We start from the raw sequence: 25,124 nt of genomic DNA on the forward strand, positions 1-25,124 counted from the left end.
TGGTGAGGCAGGCTGTGCCCCTGCAGCCATGCAGCTCCACGCTGGAGCAGATCTCCACCTGCAGCCTGGGAAGGACCCCACGCCGGGGCAGGGGGATGCCCGAAGGAGGCCGTAACCCCGTGGGACACCCGCGCTGCAGCAGGATCCTGGCAGGACCTGCGGAAAAGACATCCGGAGCAAAGCTGAGCCCGTGTGCTGGTGCACATCCCTCCCTTGAACCTGGGCCACTCTAAATTGCCTGACCAGCCTCGGCCTCTGAACAAAGGGTTTGGCAGAGAGAGGCCCTCAGCTGTACCAGGCGCTCTTGTGTAGACGAGGAGGAGAATGGCACTGAGGGTATCAGGGACGCAATCACCTGAACAAGGTACAGGACATGAACGGAACTAATCAATTATCTCCAGACAATCCTTGGCAGCGGTAACGTCAAAACCTTGAGAAATCACCTGCCTGCATTGTGGAAACTCACTGATGCCTAAAGTCAGTCATCTCCCAGTCCTATAAAGAGTGGTCCCAAGTGAGACCCTTTGAGCTCTCCTGGACCGCAGCGGGCTGCAACTAGCACTTCCCTCTGAGTGGGACGCCTCTCAGAGCCCGTGAACCCTCAAGTTCACGATCAGCTCAGAGGCTCGACTGTGCAGCCATTGAGCGATGCAAAGCATTCGATGTGAGGATTTAACTGAATTCCAGGGGGATATTGAATAGGTACCTTGGTACATCTCTATCTCTTTTCTCTAGATCTCTTTATGGGTCTCTGTCTCTACACCTATAGGTGTGCGTGTGATTAAGGACTTCTAAGTTTCAGTGGATTATGCTGCTAAGTTTTATATGATTTGATACTGTGACTTATCTCGGCATTGTTAGTGAATGTGATTGCTGCTATTTTGTATTGGATAAATTGCCATCTTTAAGTGACAGGAAGCACAAAATCATAGTCTGTATCACTACACCAGAATCCCCGATACCCTGTCCCTTTAGTCATAAACTGTTGACCAAATCTGGGAATAGGAGTGGATTCAGTCGCACCTAGACTCCTCTCTGAAAAGGACTTTAGAAAGCATGGGGGTCCTCTCTGAATCTCGTGACTCAATGGAAGGGTCTCTCCTACTTTCCCTCCTCAAATATACACATTAACTCGATTTGATAGACGAGTAAATCATTCCAGTTTAATTGTTCTATCTGCACAGCTTTTCCACCTTGAATAAGGAATAGAGTGGACCTTGCCATCGCCTTCTGCTAACTCATCCTTTTTACAAATCTAGATTAAAATCATGCGCTTTCTGGTATCTTTGGTGGTGATTCTTCAAACAGCCTAAATTATCCATTCGTGACAGCCCAGGAAGCAGGGAGGGATGGGGGGGATATGTTTTAAGATTTCGTTTTAGTTCTCATTATCCTACTCTGATTTTGGTTGGCAAGAATTTAAAATAATTTTCCCAAGTTGAGGCTGTTTAGCCTGTGATTGTAATTGCTGAATGACCTCTCCCTGTCCTCCGCTCTGAGTTGGTTTCTTTTGGATGGTCTTTCTTTGCCTTTTCCTCCACGACTGGTCTAGTTTCTGGGTGATCTTCTGTCACTTTTGGATGAATTTTCTGTGGGGTACCAAGAGTCTTCTCATCCTTTTGAGAGGAAGATGTTTAAACATTGTCTGTCTTTGGCATGTCCTCCTTCACTTGTTTCACAGGAGGTTCCATTTGAGGAGATTTTTCACGCTCGCTGTCCACCTTCACTTGGGAAGCTTTAGCTCGTTTTCTTATATTGTCCTTCTGAGGAGGAACAGCCACTTCTGCTTCCCGCTTTATCTTGCCAGGTTTTGCTTTTCGCTCATCCTTCTCTTTCTTCTTTTTAGACCCTGGCTTGAAAGCCATAGAATCTGCTCCCAAATGCTCATCCCTCATCTCAGGGGTGGCATCATCTCTGCTTGGGAGCATGAACAATGAGTCCCTTTGAACGACTTCTCCTGTAACTGGCTCTCTTGGTTTTCTCGCACCTTCTAGCAACTCAGCATTGAGAAAGCCTTCATTCACATCCTCTTTCCTTCTCTCCTGGTGTTTTTTAGGTTTATTTCCTTTGTCATCTCCACGTGGATTTTGCATCTTCCTCTCTTTGTTGCCACGGCTCTCTCTTCCGGAAGGTTGTTCAGGGTAATTTCCAGCTCTATTACAGCTGTGCTGCCTCTGCCCCACAGGATAATCCTCCCTATGTCCCCGAGCATATGGCGAATACTCTCGTCTGGTCCCAGGTGGACCAAAGCAGTCTGGAGAAAAGTTCCCTCTCTTTACTGGAGGATGAAGTTGAGCACCAACACCATTGCCCTTGTAAAACTTTTCACACCACTCTCTGTAGTTCCTTTCCCATTCTCCGTATCCTTGCTCTCCAAATGGATCTCCAAAGTCAATAGATCTGCCATCGGAAGCTTTCATATCATACGGTGGAACTTGTCTGTACCGGTTAAAATACTCCCTTCCTCCTTCCCCTTGAGATATAGTCCATTTCCTGGGAGATTGGCCTCGGACTACTGGAGGCCTTGACCGTGAATGGTGTCTTCTGTGTGGGGGTGACTTTGACCTCGACCGGTGATAACCATGTGGCCTTGACCAGGAATGACAGTTCTTGTGACTCTTCCCTTTGCCTCTTCTTGGATATGGTGGTGATCGTGAGTAGGAGCGAGAATGGGAACGACTAAATGATCGAGAGTACGAGCAAGAGTAGGAAGAACCTGTTCTTGACTTGGAGTAGGTATGCGAACTTGTAGAGGAAGATGAAGTACTATAGGGAGAGTTGGACCTTAAAAAAAACACAACACAAAAAAATTGATCAAGTTAATTCAAAACAGTTACTCTCCTCAGCTTTTTGGAGAGTTGGACCTTAAAAAAACAAGAACACAAAAAACCAGATGAAGTTAATTCAAAACAGTGACTCTCCCCAGCTTTTTTCCTCCCAGATTTCCTTTGGCTATTGATTGATTTAAGGTGCTGTATACTGGCCTCTACTGGGACATGAACGTGCACATTTTTCACTCCTCAACCACTACACGCAGTGCAAATCCCTTTTGTTGCAGTCAGATGCAAAAAGAGCAAGTCTTTATGGCTACCGTGCAGTATCAAACATCGAGAGAACACGATGTAGCATTAATACAGTAAAGATCAATGTTAAAATGCTGCTTGGACTATTTAACTTCACTACTTCTTTGGCAATTTGTATGGGATGCAAAATTCTTACGTCCAGTTGTCTTTAATCAACACTTCTGGCCAGATGTGCTAGCAAAATCTTACACATACCTCTAGCTCTAACCAGGGATAGTGACTGCATTTCAAGAGAAATCATCTCGAAAAGCTTCTGAACTCAGCCTCGACTAGGATGACTCAATGCCATTACTCTAGGACAGATACTGGCAGCATGAGCAAGAGAGAGCTTTTCAGCACTCCTGCCCAAGTGACTTCTGGGAATAGAAAACATCAGCTACCCTGAGGTTTTTCTTCACAAGGAGTTCTTTTATTATTTTTTAAAGAACCCTTTCGCATCATTCCGCAGACGTTCATGAGCATCTTCCCTCCTCTATAAGTCCTTCAGCAATTCAAGATTTCCTTACAAACAAGTCTGAGTCATGAGACAAATTTTACAAGGTCAAAACCATACTAGCATAAGCCACCAGTTTGCAGTCCAGGTTGAAATCTCTCTGTGTACCCACATGTGGTAAACAGAAGAGGAGATGAAGACAACGTCTCTCACAGATCTCCTCCAAAGTGCTTTGAGGAAATGGTTACAAGCAGAATAGGGAGATGCAGAAAATCCAGCAACTCCACCTCTTCAATTTCTGGCCTCCTCAAGGCTGTCAGGCGGTGAAGGATTCCATTACAGAGAAGCTTTACTAAAAGAGAAACCTGTTCCTGAACAGCTGTTGCCAAATTATAACTGCCAGTCAACTGTAATCTCTGCCCTATTTAAGCTAGGAATGCACACATGAAACTCCTGTCGCTGCTAATCCCTGGGGTCATCCCATCCGTCTAGCAACAGAGCGGTGGAGTGGAATGCCTCCTGATTCTTCCAGACAATCTGCTTCTCCATAATGGACATGTAAAGCACGTACCTGGAAACCGAACGCTCCTTTCGAGACTTGTTATATTCCATCACTTCCTTAGCAAACTCATCCTTTGTAAACTCATCAGGTTTGGACTTTTTCTTTTCCCTGTGAAAACAAGTTTGACCTTTACTACCATTGTAGTTTGACCTTCGTTACCAAAAGACATCAAGAAACACAACATGGCCACTAGGAGAAAATGCCTACTGCATGCAAATGCAAAAGGTGAACAGCTAACATCGAAGGAAGACCAGTTTAGAATACCTACAGCTTTTAGCCAATATTTTAGAACTACATTTGTCTTGTCTCAGTTTTGCATGTTTACCCTTTCAAAGAAAAAGGACATGACATTATGACATCGTGACGATTCTTGCATTTTGTTGATGTCAGGTGCACTGTGGTGTAACTGCAGTCTGATATGCTATTGAAATACAACAATGAAAACCAAGGCAACTTCATTGAGCCAAATACTTACTCCTCTTGCAGTCTCTGCTGTTCTCGGTAAAACTCCTCCCTTGATAAAGGAGGTGCTTGTGTCATGAGGATGGTATTTGCATGAGCCCTTGGCACTGCTGTTGCTACCCAAGCTGATGACATGTTGGCAGGAGCTGGAGGATATCCTGGAGGGGGAACAGCGTACCCAGCAGATGGAGGCTGACCAGGTGGAAAGTGAAGAGGAGACTGTGCTGGTGGTAGCCCTGAAGGAAGTGCATGGGGTGGTGGAGGGTACGAGGGAGCTGGAGGCACAGGCACGACGACGGGTGTTGATGCTGCTTCTGTTGGGGCATGAGTCCTTTGGGAACGTCCACTGCGCAGGCGTCCTCGATTTGAACTTCTGAAGAAACCCAAAAACATGTGTCACTCTTTGTCACACTCTGCCCTGATTGTAAAGAGGAAAGCCAATGAAGCGGCAGCCTGGTGGCGAGCACTTCCTACCCTCAACTTCAGCATTTTTCTCCCTGCTTTCCCTTCACTTGAGACTACGCTCCCTTCTTGATCCTCATGCTTGCCTTCCAGACCCTCGCCCACAACAGCTCCCGCAGTCTTCTCCCCTTATACTCCGCTTTGTGACCGTGGATGGAGGCTGCCCGTGCTTAAAAGACACTCCCATGTCCCATGTGCCAAGTGCCCACCGCTCCTCTGCCACTCCTTGATGTACTTACTGCTTATACTTACTACTGAAGATCACACTTCTGATCCTCAAAGTACTGCACAAATATTAACTAATCTTCTCTCAAACTTCTTTTAGCTTCTTCCACAGGCATCACCTGTGGTCTTGCCTCATGATGATGTCTTTGGCCTGTTCTTGTCCCTGAATTGTTATTTTCTTGCTTACTAAATTTGAGAGTTTTAGGAAATCTGTGGAATCGTCCTGGCTTTTGTTGTGCTTTATCTTTAAGACATTATAAACACAATGCACGCTTACAACCGATCTCTAACAGAGGCGTACCAAAAGGAAGGACTAACTTGACACAGCAATAATATATCAAACAAACGCCTCTCTCTCCCACTGAGAGAAAGCACCTTGGCTCGTTGAGATGAGAACATTGAAGAAATTCAAAATCGTCATCAAATAACAGCCTTGACTTTTCGAAGAATTTGCTCCACCAGTATCCGCTAAGTTGTGAAATAAAGAATGTTGGAGGCTGATTTGTATTGGGGAATCAATGTCTTCAGGTCTGTTCAGCCAGTAATCAAAAGGGTGGCTTTCCACCCAATCCTTTAGTTATATTTCATTTTTAGATGTACTGCTGGTTCCCTCAAAAACTGTTCCTTTTTCAGAGTCCTCTTTTCAATCACGTACTGGAGTTTTACTTTAAATACTCTACTGCAAGCACAGATCCCCTTTGTCAAAGCCAAATCAAATTAAGCCCTTTAAAAATTAATCACCGCTTGTATTCTCCACAACTATCTGGGCATACTTACTCCATTATAAATCAGCTGTTGTCTAAGTTAAGTGTTACGGCCTCGTTGAACAGGTTACGGGTCGTAATATACCGGATTTCTGTAGAATACTTACCGTTGCCAGCCTGGTCTGCCACCAGCTGAGCCAACTGTGCTGCCTGTGATTGCATGAGCTTTTGGCATAGGGAGAGGAAAAAGAGAAAAATCCCATTTAGTTTATCTCAAGACAGCTTTTTAAAAGAAATTCTAAAGTTATAGTGACTTACCGGTTGAGGGTACTGATTGCCCTTGGGGGCCCAGAAGACTTGGGATCGCTGGTTGCCTTAGTGCAGGAACGTGATCGCCCTTGTCAATACATGCAAAGAGATAGAAATTAAGCTCCACTAAAAGGCAACAGTCACTGCATCATTTGAAAGAAAACTGACCTCCTCTTCCAACAAGCTGCTGGTTGACAGAGAGGGAAATTTCAGAAGTTCAGTAGCAGTCACCAGAGCAGCAGGAGGTAACACAGTATCAGCATCACTACAAAAAAAAAAAAAAAGTTATTATTCAAACAGCGTTTTCAAGAGCTACTGGAAATAGCAAGTCCAAGGTGAGAAAAGGCTGACTACTGTAAACGGGAAAAAAAATTAAAAAAAATCTTCATCAGATTTACAGATGTGAAGTTGGCCCATTCTTAAGGAAGCACTGGAAAGAAGTCAATTTGGACTACTGGCATGCCAAGAGAAAGCTCACTGGAAAAATATCTTCTTAAGCTAGCTGCACGTGAAAGGGTTAGAGCACATACAAGTCACACACTGAATCTCCGTTTTGGAAGACGCGAGAACTGAAATTCTATGAGGAAATGTTTATGTGCGAGTGCAGAGGCTGCCTTAGAGGTTCTTCTGAATTGCGGTTCTTTGCATTCAACGCTACAGCTGAGCCTGACAGTCTTCTGGACAGAGAGGCTATTTGCAGCCCAGGCATAAAGCTGAAAGGCCACAAGCCCTAAACAATCGTACAGATCTTTCACGTCTTTTCATGTGACTTCACCAGGCTGCAAACTCAGACTTTCATGTTTGTAAATACTTCAAAGTTACGGCGTTTCAGTGTTTATTAGCCAGGTCAGCACGCGTCACCGACTGCCCTTTGTGTTACTGAGGATGACTCTGACTTATCGTAAGATTGATGGTAGAAATACCGTAGAAAAACGTAATAGGAAAACACCTGCTCAGTTTTAGCTCTAATTGTGCTTTTACAGGTTTCATGAAACTGTTGCTTCCTCCGTACTAGAGAGAAATTAATGCACTCAAGAAGCTTTGACATAACTAGAGGGCTCCTTTAGGAATTGCTAGCCACATAAAACCAAAGGGCCCCTGGGCAAAATGTGCCTCTTTCAGGGTAAAACTCATAGACAATGACTGATAAGGGAACTGAGCAAGAAATACTTCTGAGACAATCCTTGCATGAGACACACTTCCAAGTTATCAAAGTGTCCTCATTCAAAGTAAATACAAAAACCAGAACTTCCACTAGTATCGGGAACTGTCACTACCGATAGATAAATAGCTAGTGGAGAAGCTCAACAAGAAGAAGAACCTAACTTGAGCATTTTAGTGTCCTTTATATCCCTGTTGATCTACAGATTTACTTACCAAAGAGGTCCGTCCGGCTGTTCAGCACAGAGAGACAGGGACACTGCTGGAGGGAGACCAGAGGTGATGACAGAAGATGGATTTACTGGCAGCCCAACGGCCACAGAGGACTGACCAGAGGCCAACGATGACAAAGCAGCAGCAGAATGAGGAGCCAGGGATGCTAATGGAGTCATTAGTGGGTCCTGCTGTCTGGAAACTGCTGGCCGGAGCTGAGGCTGCATGTTGTGCGCTCTTGTTTGTCTCGTTAGTGGTGGTGGAGGTGGTGGAGGTGGCGGCTGCTGCTCATGTTGCTGCTGAATCTGCTCTCTGTAGCCAGTTCCATTATTGAAGTTGTTCACAGCCTAGAGGCAGAAAAACACGTACAGAAAGGCACTATGAAACTTCAGTAGATGTACGAACAAAAGCCTCCCCAGAGCAAAATTGCTTGTGTGTTCCTGTAAACATTATCAATCCTAAAATCAATCAACATACAGGTATAGGAAGACATCAGGTGAAACACTGACCCTAACGATGGGTAACGCAGAGTATCTCTATTTACAGTACCTCAGTGTTAACACCAAATTTGAAAGTGAGGCAATCATGTTAAGCAAAAGTGTGACCTGAATTTGCCAGATTCTCTCTAAAGAGTTGTAAGCTTCTCTAACACCAGATAACGTCTCTGAAAAGTAAATTTAGCCTTATTCCATTTAGCCTTGCTTAAGGAGATGTAAACGAGTATTTTCTTCCCTTTCAGCTTTTCGCAAATAGACCTGTCTAACAAACAGTTTACATAAATGTCAGCATGTCACCTGGCGTAACAACTTGTTGGCAGTCAAAGCATCGGGAGAAACATCTGTTTGATGACACGTTGGGCATGTATGTTCCTCAGATTCCAGTAACGCTGTTCTAATACCTGTGAATAACGAGAACCATCAAAAGAGTTTTCAGCAAAACTAAGGAAAATGTTGGGGTTCTAATCAATTATAAAAACACGTATATGATTAATGGGTGAATACAGTCTTGAACAGAGCCTGAAGCGGTAAATGTCCAATAGTGTAAAAAATGTCCAGCATGCAGCAAATAACTAAGCAGTGTTGATATTTCACTGTTGTTACTTGGAAGCTGTAGAGTAGGCTGTGTCTTGATGTTTGGACTGGTCTTTCCACTGTGCAGGACAGTGAGAAGTCACCAACCTCAAGGTTGATGAATAAAACACATCTCAAAAAACCGTTCATAGATTCAAGTTCTGAAGGATTTCACCAACTCTCCTGTGGAGAAGAATGTGGATTAAACGCCCAACTCTCCGTTTGTTGCAGACCACAATAAGTCACCAGAGCAGGCTATAGAATTTTGCATGAGAGAAAGGGCTGGGGACAAACTAAATGTATTCAGTATCTCATACTGTAATCACCTGCACGGTTACACATTCTTCTCAGAGTCATCCTTCCACATGTACAGAGGGTTTAACTAGACACGTAACCAGGGAAAAAAGCTTTCTGCCTTTTTTTTCTGCCCTTTGCATGAGCAGGGTCCTCTCCCGTTCTGGGTATACTCAGGTATCAAACAGAACGGGTAACCAAGTAATTTCGTTCTCACCCAGTTCTGCCTTCGGAAGGTCAGATGCCATGTTTTGAGTTAACAACCGTGGGAGTAAGACTTACATTCGTCACAGTAACTGTTTCCACAGCAGGGAGTAACAGCTGCGTCACTCATGACCTCTTTGCAAATGAGACATAACAACTCCTCTGGAATAGGAGCGTCTGAGGAGGAGGAGGAGGACGGCTCCTCTGGTGAAAAGGGAGGCTTTTCCTTCTTTCCTCTAGCATACGCTTCCCTGGAGGCGGGGCGGGGAAGGAAAAACAACAAGTGAAAGATGGGCAAAGGAGAACTTTTCCAAGCTTTGGATTTTCCGCAAGCTAGGTAAAATAGATGGCATTCTTCTCAGTCCACATTAGCCTTCTAAAGCGTAGGCATTTAGTTTCAACTACTTCTCTTTGGCCACCACACCAGAAGAGGGAGGGGGAACAATTTTCCTTCTGCAGAACTCTCCCATTCATGGGATCAACTAAGAGATTGGCTCAGACTAGAAAAATCATTTTTCGACATCCAGAAATCAGCTGAAATGAATCCCACCTCTCCTCTGCCAGAGGGTCAATGTAAATTGCAGGCTCAGGATCAAGTGAGTCTCCGATTAAATACACTTATGAATAAAAGAAAACTATGTCTCAGCTTCTACACAAGGAGATCCATGACAGCCACAAACAGAAGTGCTATCAAGTGCATTTCTTCTCAGACACTCTTGTCACCACACAGTAGGATTTTCTTAGGGTAAAGCAAAACAGGAAAACATCCGTCTGGTTCACACATGAGATTTGATCAAAGCCAGAGGGGGAGGAAATCTCACTCACACAGCTATTTGCTAAATTGGGCAAGAAGCCTTTGAAACGTCAAAGAGAAGCAAAACAAGCTTTCGAGGAGAATGACTCCAACGGTAAGCACTAGTGAAATCTTCTGCAGACCTACAGATTCTAGGTGTACCACAAGTTGAACCAACTTCCAGGGGTGTGAACAGCAGGACCAGTCTATTTCCATATCAGAAAGTATCACAGATTTTAAGGCGACGATACAATGACGGTGCTTCCTCCTTCGTAATTACAGACGCTGGCCAACTTGCTTGCATTGCCACTCAGACACACACGCATGGTTTCTCTCGTTCCCTTTCTGCTCAGTCCCATTAATCCCATACTTACGCACTAATAATTGGTATGGCGTATTTCCCAGTGCTTGTCAGCATAGCACCCTTTATACTGGGATCTTTCACCTCCATCAGGAAACTCCTCGGAATTCCTGTGCTCCTTTTAATTCTGGGAACAGACTCAAAATTTCTGTCCTGTTAAGAAAAGAAGTGCAGATATCTCTCATCTTAAGACCCACCCTTAAAAGGACATTTCAATGATGATTTTCAGCAGCAAAAGCCTTTAATCCTCTCCTTTTACCCAGCATAAGGCTTGCTCAACTAAAATACCCTTCTCCCTAAAGGAATATAGCCAGGATGTCCCAAAGGCTTGAGCAGCGTTTTGAACTCAGTCGACATCCTTTGGCTTAATGTCAAGTTCCTTAAGGGTGAAATATCCCTTGGCTCACCATCCACTCGGAGAGGAGACACAACCCCGCTCCTCCTCCAAAGCGCAGTTCAGAGTGAGAGCTTAACTCGGTGCTCTGAATCCGACACTGAGAAACTGAGATTCACCTTCTCTAGTGAAGGTGGAATTCATATCTCACGCATATACATTCAGCAACTGATGTCAAATGGCATGGCTACTCAGCCAGGTGCTTGTGTAACTAAAACACGCAAACATTGAACGGATGGGGTCGACCGAAACATCTTGGGTTTTTACAAACTACTGAAAACTGTGAACTGTCATTAAAAAGCGTTGAAACCAGAAAGATTTCCAATAAAATTGAAATGTATAAAAATATGCATGACAGTGTGCAGAGAAAGATCTATGGACATATGTAATGTCCATGGCCTGGAAGGAGAAAATGTTACATTTATAACTCCAGGTTTCCCGTGAATTGTAAAGGGCTTTGCAACATTGCCACATGACCTCTGCGTTTCACCCCAAAAGAAACAATTCTTAACATGAGTATTCATGTATTTGTTACAGAACTGCCAAGGGAAAACAATTTAAAAGTAAGTCACACCAGAAGTCCCCCACAATCTTACCCCCTTTGTTGGGCAGTTCTTTACACAGTGGCCAGGTTTTCCACAACCAAAGCAAGTATATGATGTCGGAGGTGGACCCAAGGCTTTCTTCGTGTAACTGAAGGTGTTTTGGGGAAAAAAACCAAAAAGGATGCATGTGTTAAATCCATGTTTGTTAAAACCAACAAGTTTACAGGTTTTCCATCATTGCCAAAGATCGGATTTGACATTATCCACACTTACTTGGCTGGATCATATTCACGGCAAGACTGGATCATCATGGCTTTTATTTTATCTTCTTCGGCAGCATTGGCTTCAACCAGATTGGCAGTCTGTTGTTTAACAAGTAATCGTTTGAGAGGCACATTAGAAACACATTGAAGCGCACACAGCCAAAGACAACACCACTCACCCAAGCCTGTACAGAGCAGCACAACACTAGCTGAGGTTGCCTGAAAACAGCTGCTTATATAAAAAATAGTTGTGCTGAAAGTGTTCTGGGGAGTCCTTACACCATGAAATGATGCTTATGTGCCTGTTAACCTACTTGAAAAGAGCATTCTTGGGCACTCAAAACCTTAGGCTCAGGTTGGACCTTATAAAGACTTGTGCACCTACTCCAGTTTTCTTCCAAGTGGACTGAAGCTATGCACAGAAAAAGTTAGACCTGCCGGTATTATTAAAGGGATCTTTAAGCTCCAGTCTATTTGAAGGAGAAGACAGCCACTGTACATTGAATTGAGAAAGATGAAGGCAAGTACCATTGTTTACATTTGCAGCATCAGAAGCATACACAACTTAAAGGTCAGGGAAGTTGGTTTTGCTTGCTGAAATTCAGCTTCAGACACAGAAGCATTACAGAGATTCAAGCTTTTTAGAGCCCCTCAGCAAGACAAAAGACTCTTTTCAGTAGAAATTGGACCACTCATGTGCTGTAGGCAGTCCAAACTGCACGTTCCCCCCTGCTAAATTCTTCATATTAACTGATGTAACTAGGAACATTTTCACAATCTACACTGTCTGTGCCTCAACAAATTAGACCGTGTTGTCCACTCTAGATATACTGCAATTTATGAAATTGTGCAGCATTCCAAGAATGGATCTATAACTATAATGACTAGAAATTCAAAAATAGCCATGCCATTGCCCATGCGACAGAAACGCTTCTACTTTGGCTGTTGCAACCCCCCCCAAGATGTCCGTAACCAACAGCCAATTCAGTTCTTCTGTGAACATTGTGTTCGTTTCCAATGTAAACCTAACGAAATGTGTGAACAAGCCAACAGCTTCTGCAGGGCTGCTGCTTTGTGTCTTGAAGCTGAGTCATACTGCAACACTATGTGCAGGCTGATAAGGCGCTCCCCTTCGATCTTCCCAAAGTGGGAACTGCTCTTCACAGGATACTATCAACAGCTACACAGGCTTTAAAGTTAAAATAAATAAATAATTAAAAACTACATTAAAGTTTTCTTCCCATTACAACAGTCATCCTGCTATAGATCACAGTGTTCAATTTAAAAATTTGAAGCAAACACTTTTTTTTTTTATGTATTTGACAGGAAAAAAAAATATATATACCTTAATCAGCTGGGCCAGAGAAAGAGGTGCAGAAGAGTCATCACTCTGTTCACAAAAAATTAAAAACATCTTTAAGTTTTACAATCAAAACCTAGCAATAGTTAACCTCTACCGTAGTCGGAAATTCTGCGCTATATCCTCTGAGCATCACTGAAATAGGCATTTCCAACCTAGTGTCATTTGCCTGTGTTCAAAACAAAGTCCAAACCCACGACAGCTTAGGAGTGCCTATGTGGTTAAGGAGAAGAAACTAAAACAACCAAAGCCGCTTGAGATTATGTATTGCTCCAGAATGTCTCAGGGAGGGAGCCTTGTCAAATGCTCACAACTGCTTAAAAGTCCAAGGGGTAAGGAAGCTGTCAACTGTCCGCTAAAAGGGATTCTAAAACAATATTTATGTTTCTTGGAGAAGGAAGCATCACTACAGAAAACTTATTTTCAGTGTAGTTTGTAAATCAATCAGCGTCTCATCATTTATAAATGCACACGGCTATGCCTTTATGAACACAGCCTAGTTGCCTGTCAAAATCAAGCATGGGCACATCAGCCCTGAAACAGGAACTCTGCCTCTCCTCTCCATAAGTTTAAAAATGCCAGGCCCACCACACCCCACAAAACCCAAATGCAAACACCACTCCAAAGCATCCGCCATAAAAGAAACCCACCACTTTATCAAGAAAAAAAATAAGCTGCTCAAATTATTGAAATTAAGGTGTCTGCCATGACAGAGTAGCCTATAAAAACTGAGAAAATGGATTTCTTGTCGTGTATTAGACCGCAGGCCACACTACGCAAATTAGTTTGGGAAGTGTGAGAATTTAATATTCTTCTCCTTGCCAGCAGACCAAAACCAAGTCTTAATGATGACAAAAACATGGATTCAGAGCACAATCCTGGGATTTTTTTTTTTCTCCTTTGCAACCACACTCCTCCCTCCCAGCTACCTCCTGCAACAGCTTGCAGGAATGAAGTCCTCAGGCCACCAGTCAGCAACGGACTGCGGCATTTACTGGGAACTAAGATGACATGCGGTTTTTCCACAAGTCAAAAGGGTAGCTCTCATCTGGTTCCTTTTCCAGGATATTGAATTCTATGATGCCACAAGCAGCAGTTAAGCTGACACTAGTAAAACATCATCAGAAAGACATCCGAATCACTGCTTAGTTTTTTAGAAACGTAGAATAAAATTTCTATGATGCTGAATCAAATACATTGTACATACAGCATCTATGTTTTAGTGGAAAATATATTAGGTTAATGTTGGGGAAATTAACACAAGGCTACATTGATTGGAATTAAGTGCAGTGTGTAGAAAAAAGTGTGAGATGGTGTTTTACATACGCCTCTTGATATTCCACTCACTGGCTCAGTTTGACATCTGGAAGAAGAAATAAAAGTGATCAGAACTTAAAAGAAAGCCCTTGTGCCCAACATACAGCAGCGACAACAGATTACAGAACTTGAACATCAAAACGTGATGTGCTGATAGTCTAGTGCATGTGGAAACGTATTCATATACATAAACGGCTCTCTCTTGGTACCTTCAGTGCAACTAAAAAAACCCCAAAAAGCCCATTTCTACTTTGTCAGAAAATTACTCTAAGACTTACAGAAATAGAACACCAAAGTGCCTCAGATATTTTGTCTCTGCTACGTAAGTATCAAAAATATGAAGTCTGTACTACAGTTTTGTGTCTTAAACATGGTGACTAAAAATAGTAGTAGAAATGTCACCTGAAGGCAGTGCCTAGGATTTTCTGCGATTTAGGAGTCCTGTAGGGGAATAAAAAAAAAAAAAAGAAGACTTAATTGCCAGAATTTGCTTTAAGATAACCTTGAAAATGCTACAGTATTTGGGGAAATATTTATTACATCTGGGAACTCGCTGAGATTCCACATACTCATTGATCTGTATCTGCATGTAGATCATCATGAATGAGACATGCAGCCATCGATGTAGTGAACAAATAATTCCAGCATCATCCCAAGTGTCCCATCAGCAGAGCTGGCGACCCTTGGTCTTTCCCCTCTAGCTAGTATGCAAAAACACCAGATTTGGGGCATAAGGATACCTGCCATATGCCACCCCCCCTGCCCCAAATGCAAAGAATAGACGGATTCGCAGAAACACTGAGAATCAGACTCTTCTGAGATGGGAACAAATTCTAAGTTTACACTCCAGTGCGTACCTGTCTTCACTCTAAAAGCAAGACAAGCAAACACATGTAACAAGGAATCTCTCCACGTAGAGGAAACAGCATCAAAAACTTGGCGCTCAGAAAAAACAACCCCAAGATCAAACCAAATAGAATCATTCTTAACAGTTACCGTTGTTGGAGTTTGAATCCCATGTCCCAGCAGGCCGAAAAGCATAAGTTTACTTTGGGACAGGAACAATAAAATCTACCCCATTACAACAAAAAGTAACAGCAGCTTTAACCAGAAAGATACAATCTGAGTGCCTCTGGAAATGAACATCAATTAGAAAAGGTAACACACCCAAACCACTAGCACAGAACACAGTGCTTTATGGATACCTACAGAAGGTATGTTTTGCTGGTAGCTTTAACTCCTCCGACAGGGATTCTTCTCACAATTACTGATGAGTTCTTAGGAATCAGGGCATTAGCCTCTGTGTATTCTGAAAACAACATAAATGCAGAAAAAAACATTAGTCAATTCATAAGAATGTATATGAATATGTAATTACACAGCGCGGCAGAGAGGGAAGCCCTTTGCAGATAGAAAAGCCAGATTTCAGATGTAACGGTGCATTTTTATCGTCTCAGCACACTAGCAGTACATTCCAAGAAATCTTCAGGTTTGAGAACCAAACGCAAGCAGCACAATCTTTTCCAGTTTTTTTTGAGAGAGCGTGAATGCCAACAGCAAAATGCTCCCAAAGGTCACTAAAGGAGAGTCTGCTAGCGCATGAGGTTCTGTCCTGATCTAGCTTAAGTGGCTTTTGCTTCTGTTAGGCTACAAAACCAAGGGATCTTTGGAGAAAAACAAAGCACAGCCAAGTCTCACCTGTGTAAAGCAGATCTGAAGTCAGACAAGCTTGCCCTGCAACAAAACAGGCCCTTAGCTAAAGCATGAAATCTCTGCGCCGTTGCTTTCATAGCTGTTCACTAAAAGCGATTCGGCCACGCTGCTGGTGCTCAAGGCCGACAGAACACAGAAGACAGCCGGCCACCTCTGCGTATGGCTTGCAGCTTAAGACTGCAGACTTAAGACTTAAGGGATGTGGTACCAGTTGGCTTTAATACATTTCTATTTCCTTCGCCTCGATTAATTGAATTCATTTTGGTTGATGGCACCTTAATAAAGGTGAAGTCAAACAACGCAGACTAAAAAGTTAACTTTCTTTTTCTTCTTTTAATAGGAAAGGATTAAAGCTGGAGCACTATTCCTGAAGTGCCTGGAAATTTTTGTTTGCTTGATTTGAATTTAACAGATGCCAGCTTAGTCTAGCAGCTCTCGGACAAAACTGGCATCTCCCAGCAGGAACCTTTTCCTCCTGGGCAGCAATATCCCCGAGCAGAGACTTGGCAACAAATCTTTCTCTTTCTGAAAAGTCACACCCCAAGGCCTGTAATCACATTCAAACTTGTCAAGACAGCAGCTTACCAAACTGAAATATCATACTAAGTACCACGAAACCATTATCATCTCTGAGAATCAAGCACCACTTTTTAGGTTTAAAAGAATTTATGACTTCTCTAAGAACGTTTCTTACGTATAGTCACCATAAATGTTCTGCCGGAAAACTTCAGTAGTGCCCTGATACGGTTCACACGTAGTACCAGGGAAAAAAAATGCTTAGAGACATATGGTGAAATGATGCTCGATAGCACCTGAACGACAATGTCTTTGGTGTAGAAAAGAAGCGATATTAACAAGAAATTCCAAGGTGTCATTTAGATACGGAGAACATCCATGGCAGAGGGGCCATTAGAGGGTCTGCACAGATGGTAACTCACAGCTACACTCTTGATCCAAAGTGTTGCTAGCGAGCAGTTGCTGCAACAGCCACCAAGCCAGTTTTCCAGTGCAGTGGAGTAAAGCAAGGTGATCACAAAACGAAGTCACCAAAGACAATTTATTTCTTCAAAGTAGCCACCTGTTCTCTTCCCATCACATTATCGCTTCCCACCCCGTGTAAGCCCCCGCGCCGCTTGCCCTCCCAGTCCCCCCGCAGGCCGGCAAGATGGGCCTCAGGCTGACTCAGGCTACGTGGGGACGAGCCACAAAGAGCAGAGCGTGGCTCCCACAGGCCATGGCCATCACAGGGTGGTCTGTGACACTGCCAGCCGGGCAGTCCCCGAGCCCCCACGCCCGCCGCCCCCACGCACCTTCTTTGGTCTGGGCGTTGGTGATCTGCAGGTCACAGGTGGCCGCCTTCAGCTTCTCCCGGCCCATGATCTGGCGCTTGAGGTCACACAGGGAGATGTGGAGGCCGGTGAAGGTGACCGTGTCATAGCTCAGCTTGGAGGAGAACTTGTAGTGGACGCACGACATGGTCGGGGCCTGCTCCCCGACGGCGTCTACTACAGCGGACCGACGGGGCTGAGCTCACCCCCGCAACAAGTCCGGCCTGCGGCCCTCAGCGACGAGCGGGCGGGCGGATGACGGGGAGAGGCCCCCGCGGCCCCGGCTCGGCCTCTGCTCCCTCTCTCACGCAGCGCTCCCAGGCCCAACCACTCGCTGTGGGCACTCGGGCACCTCTGCCTCAGCGTTCCGTTGGCGGTTTAACGGACGCCAGCCGCAGGGGCTGCCCTGATCGCATCACTGCGCGTGCCCAACGGAACACTGCACCCCCCCGCGCCTCACCTGGCCTGTGGTGTCCCTCCTGTCACCCCCCTGGGCCTGCCACTGCCTGGTGTCCTGTCACACCCCAGGCCTGTGGTGTCCCTCCTGTCACCCCCCTGGGCCTGCCACTGCCTGGTGTCCTGTCACACCCCAGGCCTGTGGTGTCCCTCCTGTCACCGCCCTGGGCCTGCCACTGCCTGGTGTCATGTCACACCCCAGGCCTGTGGTGTCCCTCCTGCCACCCCCCTGGGCAGTCACTGCCCGGTGTCCTGTCACACCCCAGGCCTGTGGTGTCCCTCCTGTCACCCCGAAGGCCTGTCACCGCCTGCTGTCCCTCCTGTCACCCCCAGGCTGTCACTACCCGCTGTCCCCTCCTGGCAGCAGCCGGCCAGGACAAGCCAGCCTGGGGAAGATGCAGTGGGCTTTGCCGTGCGGCACTTGGCTGCCCGTGCCCAGGCCCAGCGAAGGGAGGGGACATCTCAGGGTGTCCGAGTGTCTCTTCTTGCATTTACGGGACGTTCGGTCAAAGAGCCAATGGCCATTGATGGTTATTGCCATAAACCCATCTGCTTGTACTGGTACCGCTTCCACAAAAAGAAGACGACAGGTCATTGTCAGAGGAGACTCCCTTCTGAAGGGCACAGAAGGCCCCATATGCAGACCGGACCCACTTCTTAGGGAAGTCTGCTGCCTCCCTGGGGCCCCAGTTAAAGGTGTGAAGAATAAGCTTCCTACCCTGGTACGGCCTCAGATTATTCTCCATTATTGATTTTTCATGTAGGTAGTGACAAAGTTGCAGCAAGAAGTCCAAGGGCAATCAAGAGAGACTTCGGGGCCTTGGCACGACTGGCTAAGGGATCAGGAGCACAAGTAGGTTCTCCTCGGTCCTTCCAGTTGCAGGAATGCTGACGGAAGGAACAGGAAGAGCCAGCAGCTTGAGCCCGGTGACACCGGCAGAATTGGGAGGTTTTTGATCATGAGCTGGTCCACACGACACCAGGCCTGCTGGTGACAGGTGGGGTACACGTGTCTCAAAGGGGGAAAAGGGTCTTTGCACAGGACTTAGCAGGGCTCCATGAAAGAGCCTTAAACTAGATTCGAAGGGGGAAGGGGATAAAACCCGGCTCGCTCTAGATGAGCCTGGGGGCGGCACGCCGATGTTTGAGGGATGGTGCTAGCAAGGTGCTGCAGTCTGCCAGCTCAGTGGAGGTAGGGAGCATGGAGAGCTGTGTGACAGCAAAGACGCAAGGGTTATTGATGTGTTAGAAACCACAGCAGAACTGCCCCTTTGGACTTCCGGAGGGCATACTGGAGTCACTGTGTTCAGCCAGCTGGGCAGAGGATAGGGAATCCCCCATATGATGCGTCCCGTCTGCCTGGTGGGCCTGTCCCAGGGAAGGCAGGGTGCAGTTCTAAGAGTCTCTCGCTTGCTCGCTCTCCCTGATAGCCTCAATCTAGTCACCTCCTCCCGCAGCTCGGTCACTACGTGGAAGATTTCCTCTCCCTGGGCGCACCTCCCACAGCTGTGCTCACTGCTGCCGTCCATCAGCATTGCATCCGTCCGTTGCCTCAGCCGAGGACACTGGGACGGACAGAGCGAGCGAGAGTAGGTCAGTTGAGGTATGAATGACAGTGGCAACACAAAGACTGGAACTAAACAAGAAGCCAAAGCCAAACAAGCCAATGGCCTAATCCAAGAACAACCCAAGCATCCTGCCTTCCTACTGCCAAAACAGGACGGTGGTTCATACCTTAAAGGGTACTTAGCCCTTTGCAGGACCAGGCCTAGACATGAAGACTACAGCGCTAAGCTGTTTTACAGGGTTTTTTCCTTTTTTTTTTTTTTTTAAACACTGGGTGGCTGTTGCTTCACTTGCTGTTTTGACTGTCACAATTTCAAAGTGAGTGTACAGCTTATTCACAGGGTGAGAAGGAAGGGGACCTTCCAAATGAATTTGCTTTCCCTTGGAAATGGCTGAGGCAGGCAAGCATTTGTGGTTGTTACCTCTCTGTCTTAAGCCCTGTTTTGTCTTCAAAATAAATTCAGGAGCCAGAAGGCAGGAAGAAGAGAAACGGTCATATTTTACTCCTTGAGGGGCTGGGTTGTTCTCCCTCCTACCACCATGACTGTGACCATTGGCTTCTTTATCCATCCACCTGTCCCACAGCACAAGCGTTGAGGTTCTATAGAGTTTTATTCTCAGTCCTGCTCTGAGCTGGCATGGGAGAAAGCCGGCTTGAAGCACTAGTGGCTGCTGCCGTTCTTATTCGCTTCCTTTGCTTCCGTGATCAGCGGCGTCAGGCTGGAGAGAGGCTTGGCTAATTTTAGGAATGGATGCTGTGCAAAGGAAAAAAAGAAATGAACCATTACTTTCCAAACTCAGGTACTCACAGCCTCAAGCAGCATTTCTCTGGTTATGGGGAATACGCTGAAACAGGACTGAGGGGACCATCTGCACCTGCGTCTTCATGTCCAGTACCTTGCTATCACAGGCAAACAGGGCCCAAAATCCCATTAATCCCTTTATCAAGTTGTCTTCAGCGTGCTGGCATTTCTGCCCTGCCAGCACTCTGGGAATGCTGTTTGCTCTCCCAGGGCCTTGTTCCTTTCAGGAAACGCAAGTTACTTACTTAGGTTCCTGTTTTTTAAAGACATGGGCTGAGTTGTCAGAAAAGAGCAGAGGCATAAACCATTCCTTAGGGAACTCCAATAGCTCTAGGAAATGTTTATGCCAGGAGTATTTAGGCCCATGTGTTCTTCTGAAGGCCACGGAGGTACAGGTTTTCAGCACCAAGACAAGAGCAGGGACACCAGTGACAGAGCGCTGACGGACTCAGCTCTGGCTTGCAGCGAGAGCAGTGGCTACCATCCCATTTGCCACTATGAGAGCTGAATATACTACCAAAATTCAACACAGGGCCGCAAAAATGATCAGAGGGACAGAATACCTCTCCTATGAGGACAGGCTGAGAGAGTTGGGGTTGTTCAGCCTGGAGAAGAGGAGGCTCCGGAGAGACCTTTTTGCAGCCTTCCAGTACTTAAAGGGGGCTTCTAAAGAAAGATGGGGACAGGTTTTTTAGCAGGGTCTCTTGCAACAGGACAAGGGGTCATGGTTTTAAACGACAAGAGGGTAGATTCAGGCTGGATCTAAGGAAGAATTTTTTTGCAATGAGGTGGTGAAACACTGGCACAGGTTGCCCGGAGAGGTGGTAGATGCCCCATCCCTGGGAACATTCCAGGTCAGGTTGGACGGGGCTCTGAGCAACCTGCTCTAGTCGAAGATGTCCCTGATCAGTGTACGGGGGTTGGACTAGATGACCTTTAAAGATCCCTTCCAACCCAAACCGTTCTATGATTCCACTTCTTTTCCTTTTGAAAAGCACCAAGACTGGAGACTAATATGAGGGGGTTCCGTCTCATGCCTTTGAGTTTAGCTGGTGAGAAAACCATTCCATAGAACAGCTGTTCCGCTTGCAGCCGTGTCCCCTTTTACCTGCAGAAGTTCCTTGGCAGACCCTCGCCTGTCCACATCCACCTCCAGGCAGCAGCTCAGAAAGTCGCGAAACACCGCGGACAATCGCTCAGGGTTCTGCAGCTCTGGTGTCCCGTTCGTAGCGATCAGATGCAGCGCCTAGAGAAAAAGGGAACATGAGACTCCACCTGTTTCCTTCATATCCATAACTGCCCAGATAGACCCCATTTTTTAAGGTTCAGTCTCCAGTGGCAGTTTCTTCCCTGGCAGGGGGTCAGACAGGATTTTTCTATAGCTACATAAAAAGCCTTGAGGCAGCCACAGCTCTTCCAATATCAAAATGATCTTGCCTTGACAGCTGATTTCACGGACTGACCTGGTTAGTATGAACTACATCGGCAAAAGCACATTTTGCTTCTCCAAGTAGTGACAGGCTTGTGACAGTGACAGTTTACAGCCTCTTTTAAAGAGTGAATTTGGCCTAACGCTATTATTTCAGAGGATTACTACTGAAAATGCATCTCAGCGGGGCTCACTGTTCCCTAAAGTACAGCTTCCATAAAGCAAAGGTAGCCAAGTTTTTTGCTCTGCTCTTGATAAAAATGGTAACCAGATGGGAAAAAAGGAAATCCATCAGCTTAGTCCTTGGATAAAGAAACAGAAACATTGGGAACCTTTTTTTCAACACAGGCACATAAGTTGCATGCACAAATATCTTATGAAGAAAATGCATCTTTGGGCAGATGGGAGCCAAGCTGCAACAACGTCTTTCAGCAGTCTCCAAATTCCAGATCAGCGTCACTTATGTGTTAAGAAGAAAACGTTTAATGCTTGCTATCAGAAAAACGAGTAATTCCATCGCTATGGTAACACTCCGCTACCTCAGAATTGGGAGTATTCACCTGTGTTAAGGGTTGAGTCCTCTGTGGATTCCCCTCCATGTTGTGCATAAATGTCCAGCTGCTCATCTGAATGCACAGTCATTCTGTGCACACAAGCCTAGCCAAACACTTGAAAATTCCAGCCTTTCTCCTCTTCAACAGCATCCAGCCAAAGCTAAGCTCAAGTTTCCTAAGCAAAGCCAAGGATGTTCACTGTCAAGCAGCTGACGGAGTTCATGCAGCTGAGCAAGTCTTCCTGATATTCCTCAGGCCAAGGGAGTACAACGTCATTTTGCAAAACACAGGGTGAGCAGTATCCAGTGTGGTTCGCTTGTAACCAAGGTCTAACATGCTGAGAAGCCAGCGAGATGAGTTCATTGCGCTTTTGCAAGATGTTATGTAGAAACGGAAGACAAACCTTTTGAACTATTCAGACATAAACTTCCAGAATACGTCTAAACTACACAGCAATAATGATAGAAATAGGCCATGGGGTCTTCCATTAAAACGTCTGCCATTACAACAGCTCTGTTCTACTGGCACTTAACTAGACCGGGACCACATTGACTTTGCTGTTGTCCTCTTAAATACAGAGGACAATTTCCAAGCCTAAAAAGGCAAAGAAACGATCCTAGAGTAAAAACAATAAAAGGAAGCTTCTTTCCTTTTCCCACAACATAAATGTCACAAAATCAGTCTGATCCTGTCCATCTGCAGCTGACCTCAGCCACCGGACACAGTGGTGAGCTGGAGTGCCTGTCCTCACTACGCTTCAATTGCGCTACCCGAGGGATGATACTTCTCCTGCGGGAAAGGACTACAGCACCAACGGCAGCTTTGGGGATTTTACTGCAGCCACATTCACCTGAGTGTGAAACAGGAGTGCCAGGACAAATGGAGCTCTTTTAGTTACTTGTTTCTTCTCAGAACATGAATCCCAAAGAAGAGTCATCTTCAGCTCGGTACGTCCCCTTTTCAGTATTTCCACCAGAACAGGGAAAGGTCTACGGGAAGCTGAAGTACCTTCTTATCACATATCTTTTGGTCTCCTATGATATGCAGCTGGCAAAGAAAAGCAAGTACGGTACAAAGGAAAGGAGCGTTCGCAGTAGCTGCAAAGGGGCAATAAGCTCATTAATTTGTTTCACATGCCAAGAAACAAGAAAGGCTTCAGCAGACCATTACAGCTGCAGTCTGTGAAAGCAAGATCCTAAAGGTATCCAGGCCACCCAGATACGTGACTGAACAACATACAGGTGATTAAGAAGCCTGAAACTGTAGAAGATGTGCAGCATTTGAAAAAAATGCTACAGTTTTGAGACAAATTGATGCGCTGTGGTTAAGAAATGAAAAAGAAATGCTTAAGGCTTTGTTTTGTTTCTGTGGTTTTCTGTTTGTTTTTTTTTTTAATTGAAATCAGGAGGAGGTCCAACCTGAATTTCAAAGGGTTTTTATCACACCAGTGTTTGTCCCCCAGGCCCTCGGCATGTGCCGGATGGAAGGAAATCACAGTGAGAGGAAACAAATACCATCACAGACACATCCAAGACACACATGGCTCGAAAATTGTTCATTCCTGTGAGTTCTGCATCAGCTGGAAAGAACGTGAGCAGCATGGGATGCGCGTGCTCTACACGTGGAAAACAACACTGCATCTACATGAAGACTGCTGCTAACTCTAGGACTAATGAGCCTTTCATGTCCTTACAATTTATTTAGGTGTTTAAGTAACGGAAGCTCCTGTGTGCCTTCCATTATTAAAACAATCCTTCATAAAAAACAAATCAATCCTGTCGGGGTTGATTGACCTTAATAAAACTAGCTGATAACTGGGGAACTTCAGGCAGTCCATCACAGGCTGTTCACTGTTCCTAGCTCAGGGGCAACAACCGCTGAAAAAGAGCCCAGGAAGCCAATGCGGATGGAAGCAACTTCAGGTGCCTGATTTTCATCTACCACAGTTTTACTAAGACACCTGAAGATGCCTTGAAGCTCTAAGTGTCCAAGCTGATCGTATCTCCAGCAGGAGATGAGGCATATATGGAGAAAAAGAGCATCTCAAAGAATCTGGGTGAGGGCAGGAAGAGCTGAGTTTGGTCAGAGAGAAGAAATCTTTCTAACAAACAGTTGACCTGAGGCTTCTCGAGGAGCCCTAATCAGCATTTGAGGTTAAGGAGGCAGGGAACCTTCAGCATCCCGACCAGTCACGCTAATGCTCTTCACGGGTTTTTGCTGCCTTATGCAAATGCATTTTTTGCAAGGGTCTCCCAGGGAAGCAGGTGGAGTGTGGGCTCCTCTCTTTGCTTGGCTGGGGGTGTTTCCTGACCATTCTCTTGTTTCTTCTTTCAGTCTGCAGTACGCAGTCGGGGTGCCACAGACCAGAGAGAGCGCAGCCTTCTCTTCCATCTGCAGTTTCTTTGAAGGCATCTCTTTAAGCCACTTGTCTGTTTTGTGAGGGGCAGTGGACTTAACGGGAGAGCTTTTCTTCCTCAGGAGTGCCTCAGAGGATTACCCATCATTTTTGGTGGGTTTGTCTGCTTTTTATTGGCTGTACTTGATTTAAAAAGCTTATTGTAGCTCTTTGGATTTCTGTCATTAAAGGAAGTCTCTGGGCTTTCTGCCCAGGAGTGAGATGTCCAGAATGTTGTCCTTGTTCTGGGGAGGCAGGGTAAAAACGGTGTGGCCGTCACAGGCACAGCTGTCCTGGGCTGTGAGCTGTGCAAATGCTTGCAGGAAGCTCTGGGAACGCTTTTTACCTGTGCCAAAGTGTTCCTGCTGCTACCCCAAGAGTGACCCACCGGAGCCCTGACATCTGGAGACAGTGGAAGGTAGAGCTGCCTCCGGTGTGACAGGAGGCTGCCACGCTTTGGAGCAGACATGCTCTGGTGGGCTCAGAGCAGGTGCCTTTGCTGACTTTTAGACTTCATGTGGTTCTCATGCTCATGGACAACCCCATCTCTGTTGATAGTCCTTCATAAATTCGAAGGATGCCGTGAAGTACATGAACTCTGCCCCTCCACTCCGCTGTGGCAAGACCCCAGCTGGAGTACTGTGTCAGGACCCTGCACTTGGCCA

General features: G+C 45.7%; 1 protein-coding gene and 1 pseudogene across 2 annotated transcripts in view; one reads left to right on the plus strand and one right to left on the minus strand.

Annotated features, from left to right (window-relative positions):
• LOC309416428 (E3 ubiquitin-protein ligase RBBP6-like) overlaps positions 1–17,739 on the minus strand; it is a 97,448-nt pseudogene extending 79,709 nt beyond the window's left edge. Inside the window, exons 1-17 of the transcript in view lie at positions 17,239–17,739; positions 15,425–15,524; positions 14,618–14,656; positions 14,225–14,261; positions 12,884–12,928; positions 11,549–11,637; positions 11,327–11,423; positions 10,350–10,489; positions 9,261–9,433; positions 8,409–8,512; positions 7,618–7,961; positions 6,409–6,505; positions 6,250–6,328; positions 6,099–6,156; positions 4,554–4,910; positions 4,088–4,186; positions 1,850–2,784 (exon numbers count right to left, since the gene is read on the minus strand). The product of the transcript in view is annotated as an E3 ubiquitin-protein ligase RBBP6-like (transcript). The remainder of the gene's footprint in view (positions 1–1,849; positions 2,785–4,087; positions 4,187–4,553; positions 4,911–6,098; positions 6,157–6,249; positions 6,329–6,408; positions 6,506–7,617; positions 7,962–8,408; positions 8,513–9,260; positions 9,434–10,349; positions 10,490–11,326; positions 11,424–11,548; positions 11,638–12,883; positions 12,929–14,224; positions 14,262–14,617; positions 14,657–15,424; positions 15,525–17,238) is intronic.
• A 5,240-nt stretch (positions 17,740–22,979) lies between these two features.
• LOC309416429 (serine/threonine-protein kinase PAK 3-like) overlaps positions 22,980–25,124 on the plus strand; it is a gene marked incomplete at its 5' end in the record, with an annotated part of 266,010 nt that continues 263,865 nt past the window's right edge. The window contains one exon of the mRNA XM_082015979.1: positions 22,980–23,133. Coding sequence (XP_081872105.1) covers positions 22,980–23,133 — 154 coding nt within the window. The remainder of the gene's footprint in view (positions 23,134–25,124) is intronic.

The sequence above is a fragment of the Phaethon aethereus genome (assembly GCF_964289735.1).
Source record: "Phaethon aethereus genome assembly, contig: HAP1_SCAFFOLD_108, whole genome shotgun sequence".
In the NCBI taxonomy this organism is placed as follows: domain Eukaryota; kingdom Metazoa; phylum Chordata; class Aves; order Phaethontiformes; family Phaethontidae; genus Phaethon; species Phaethon aethereus.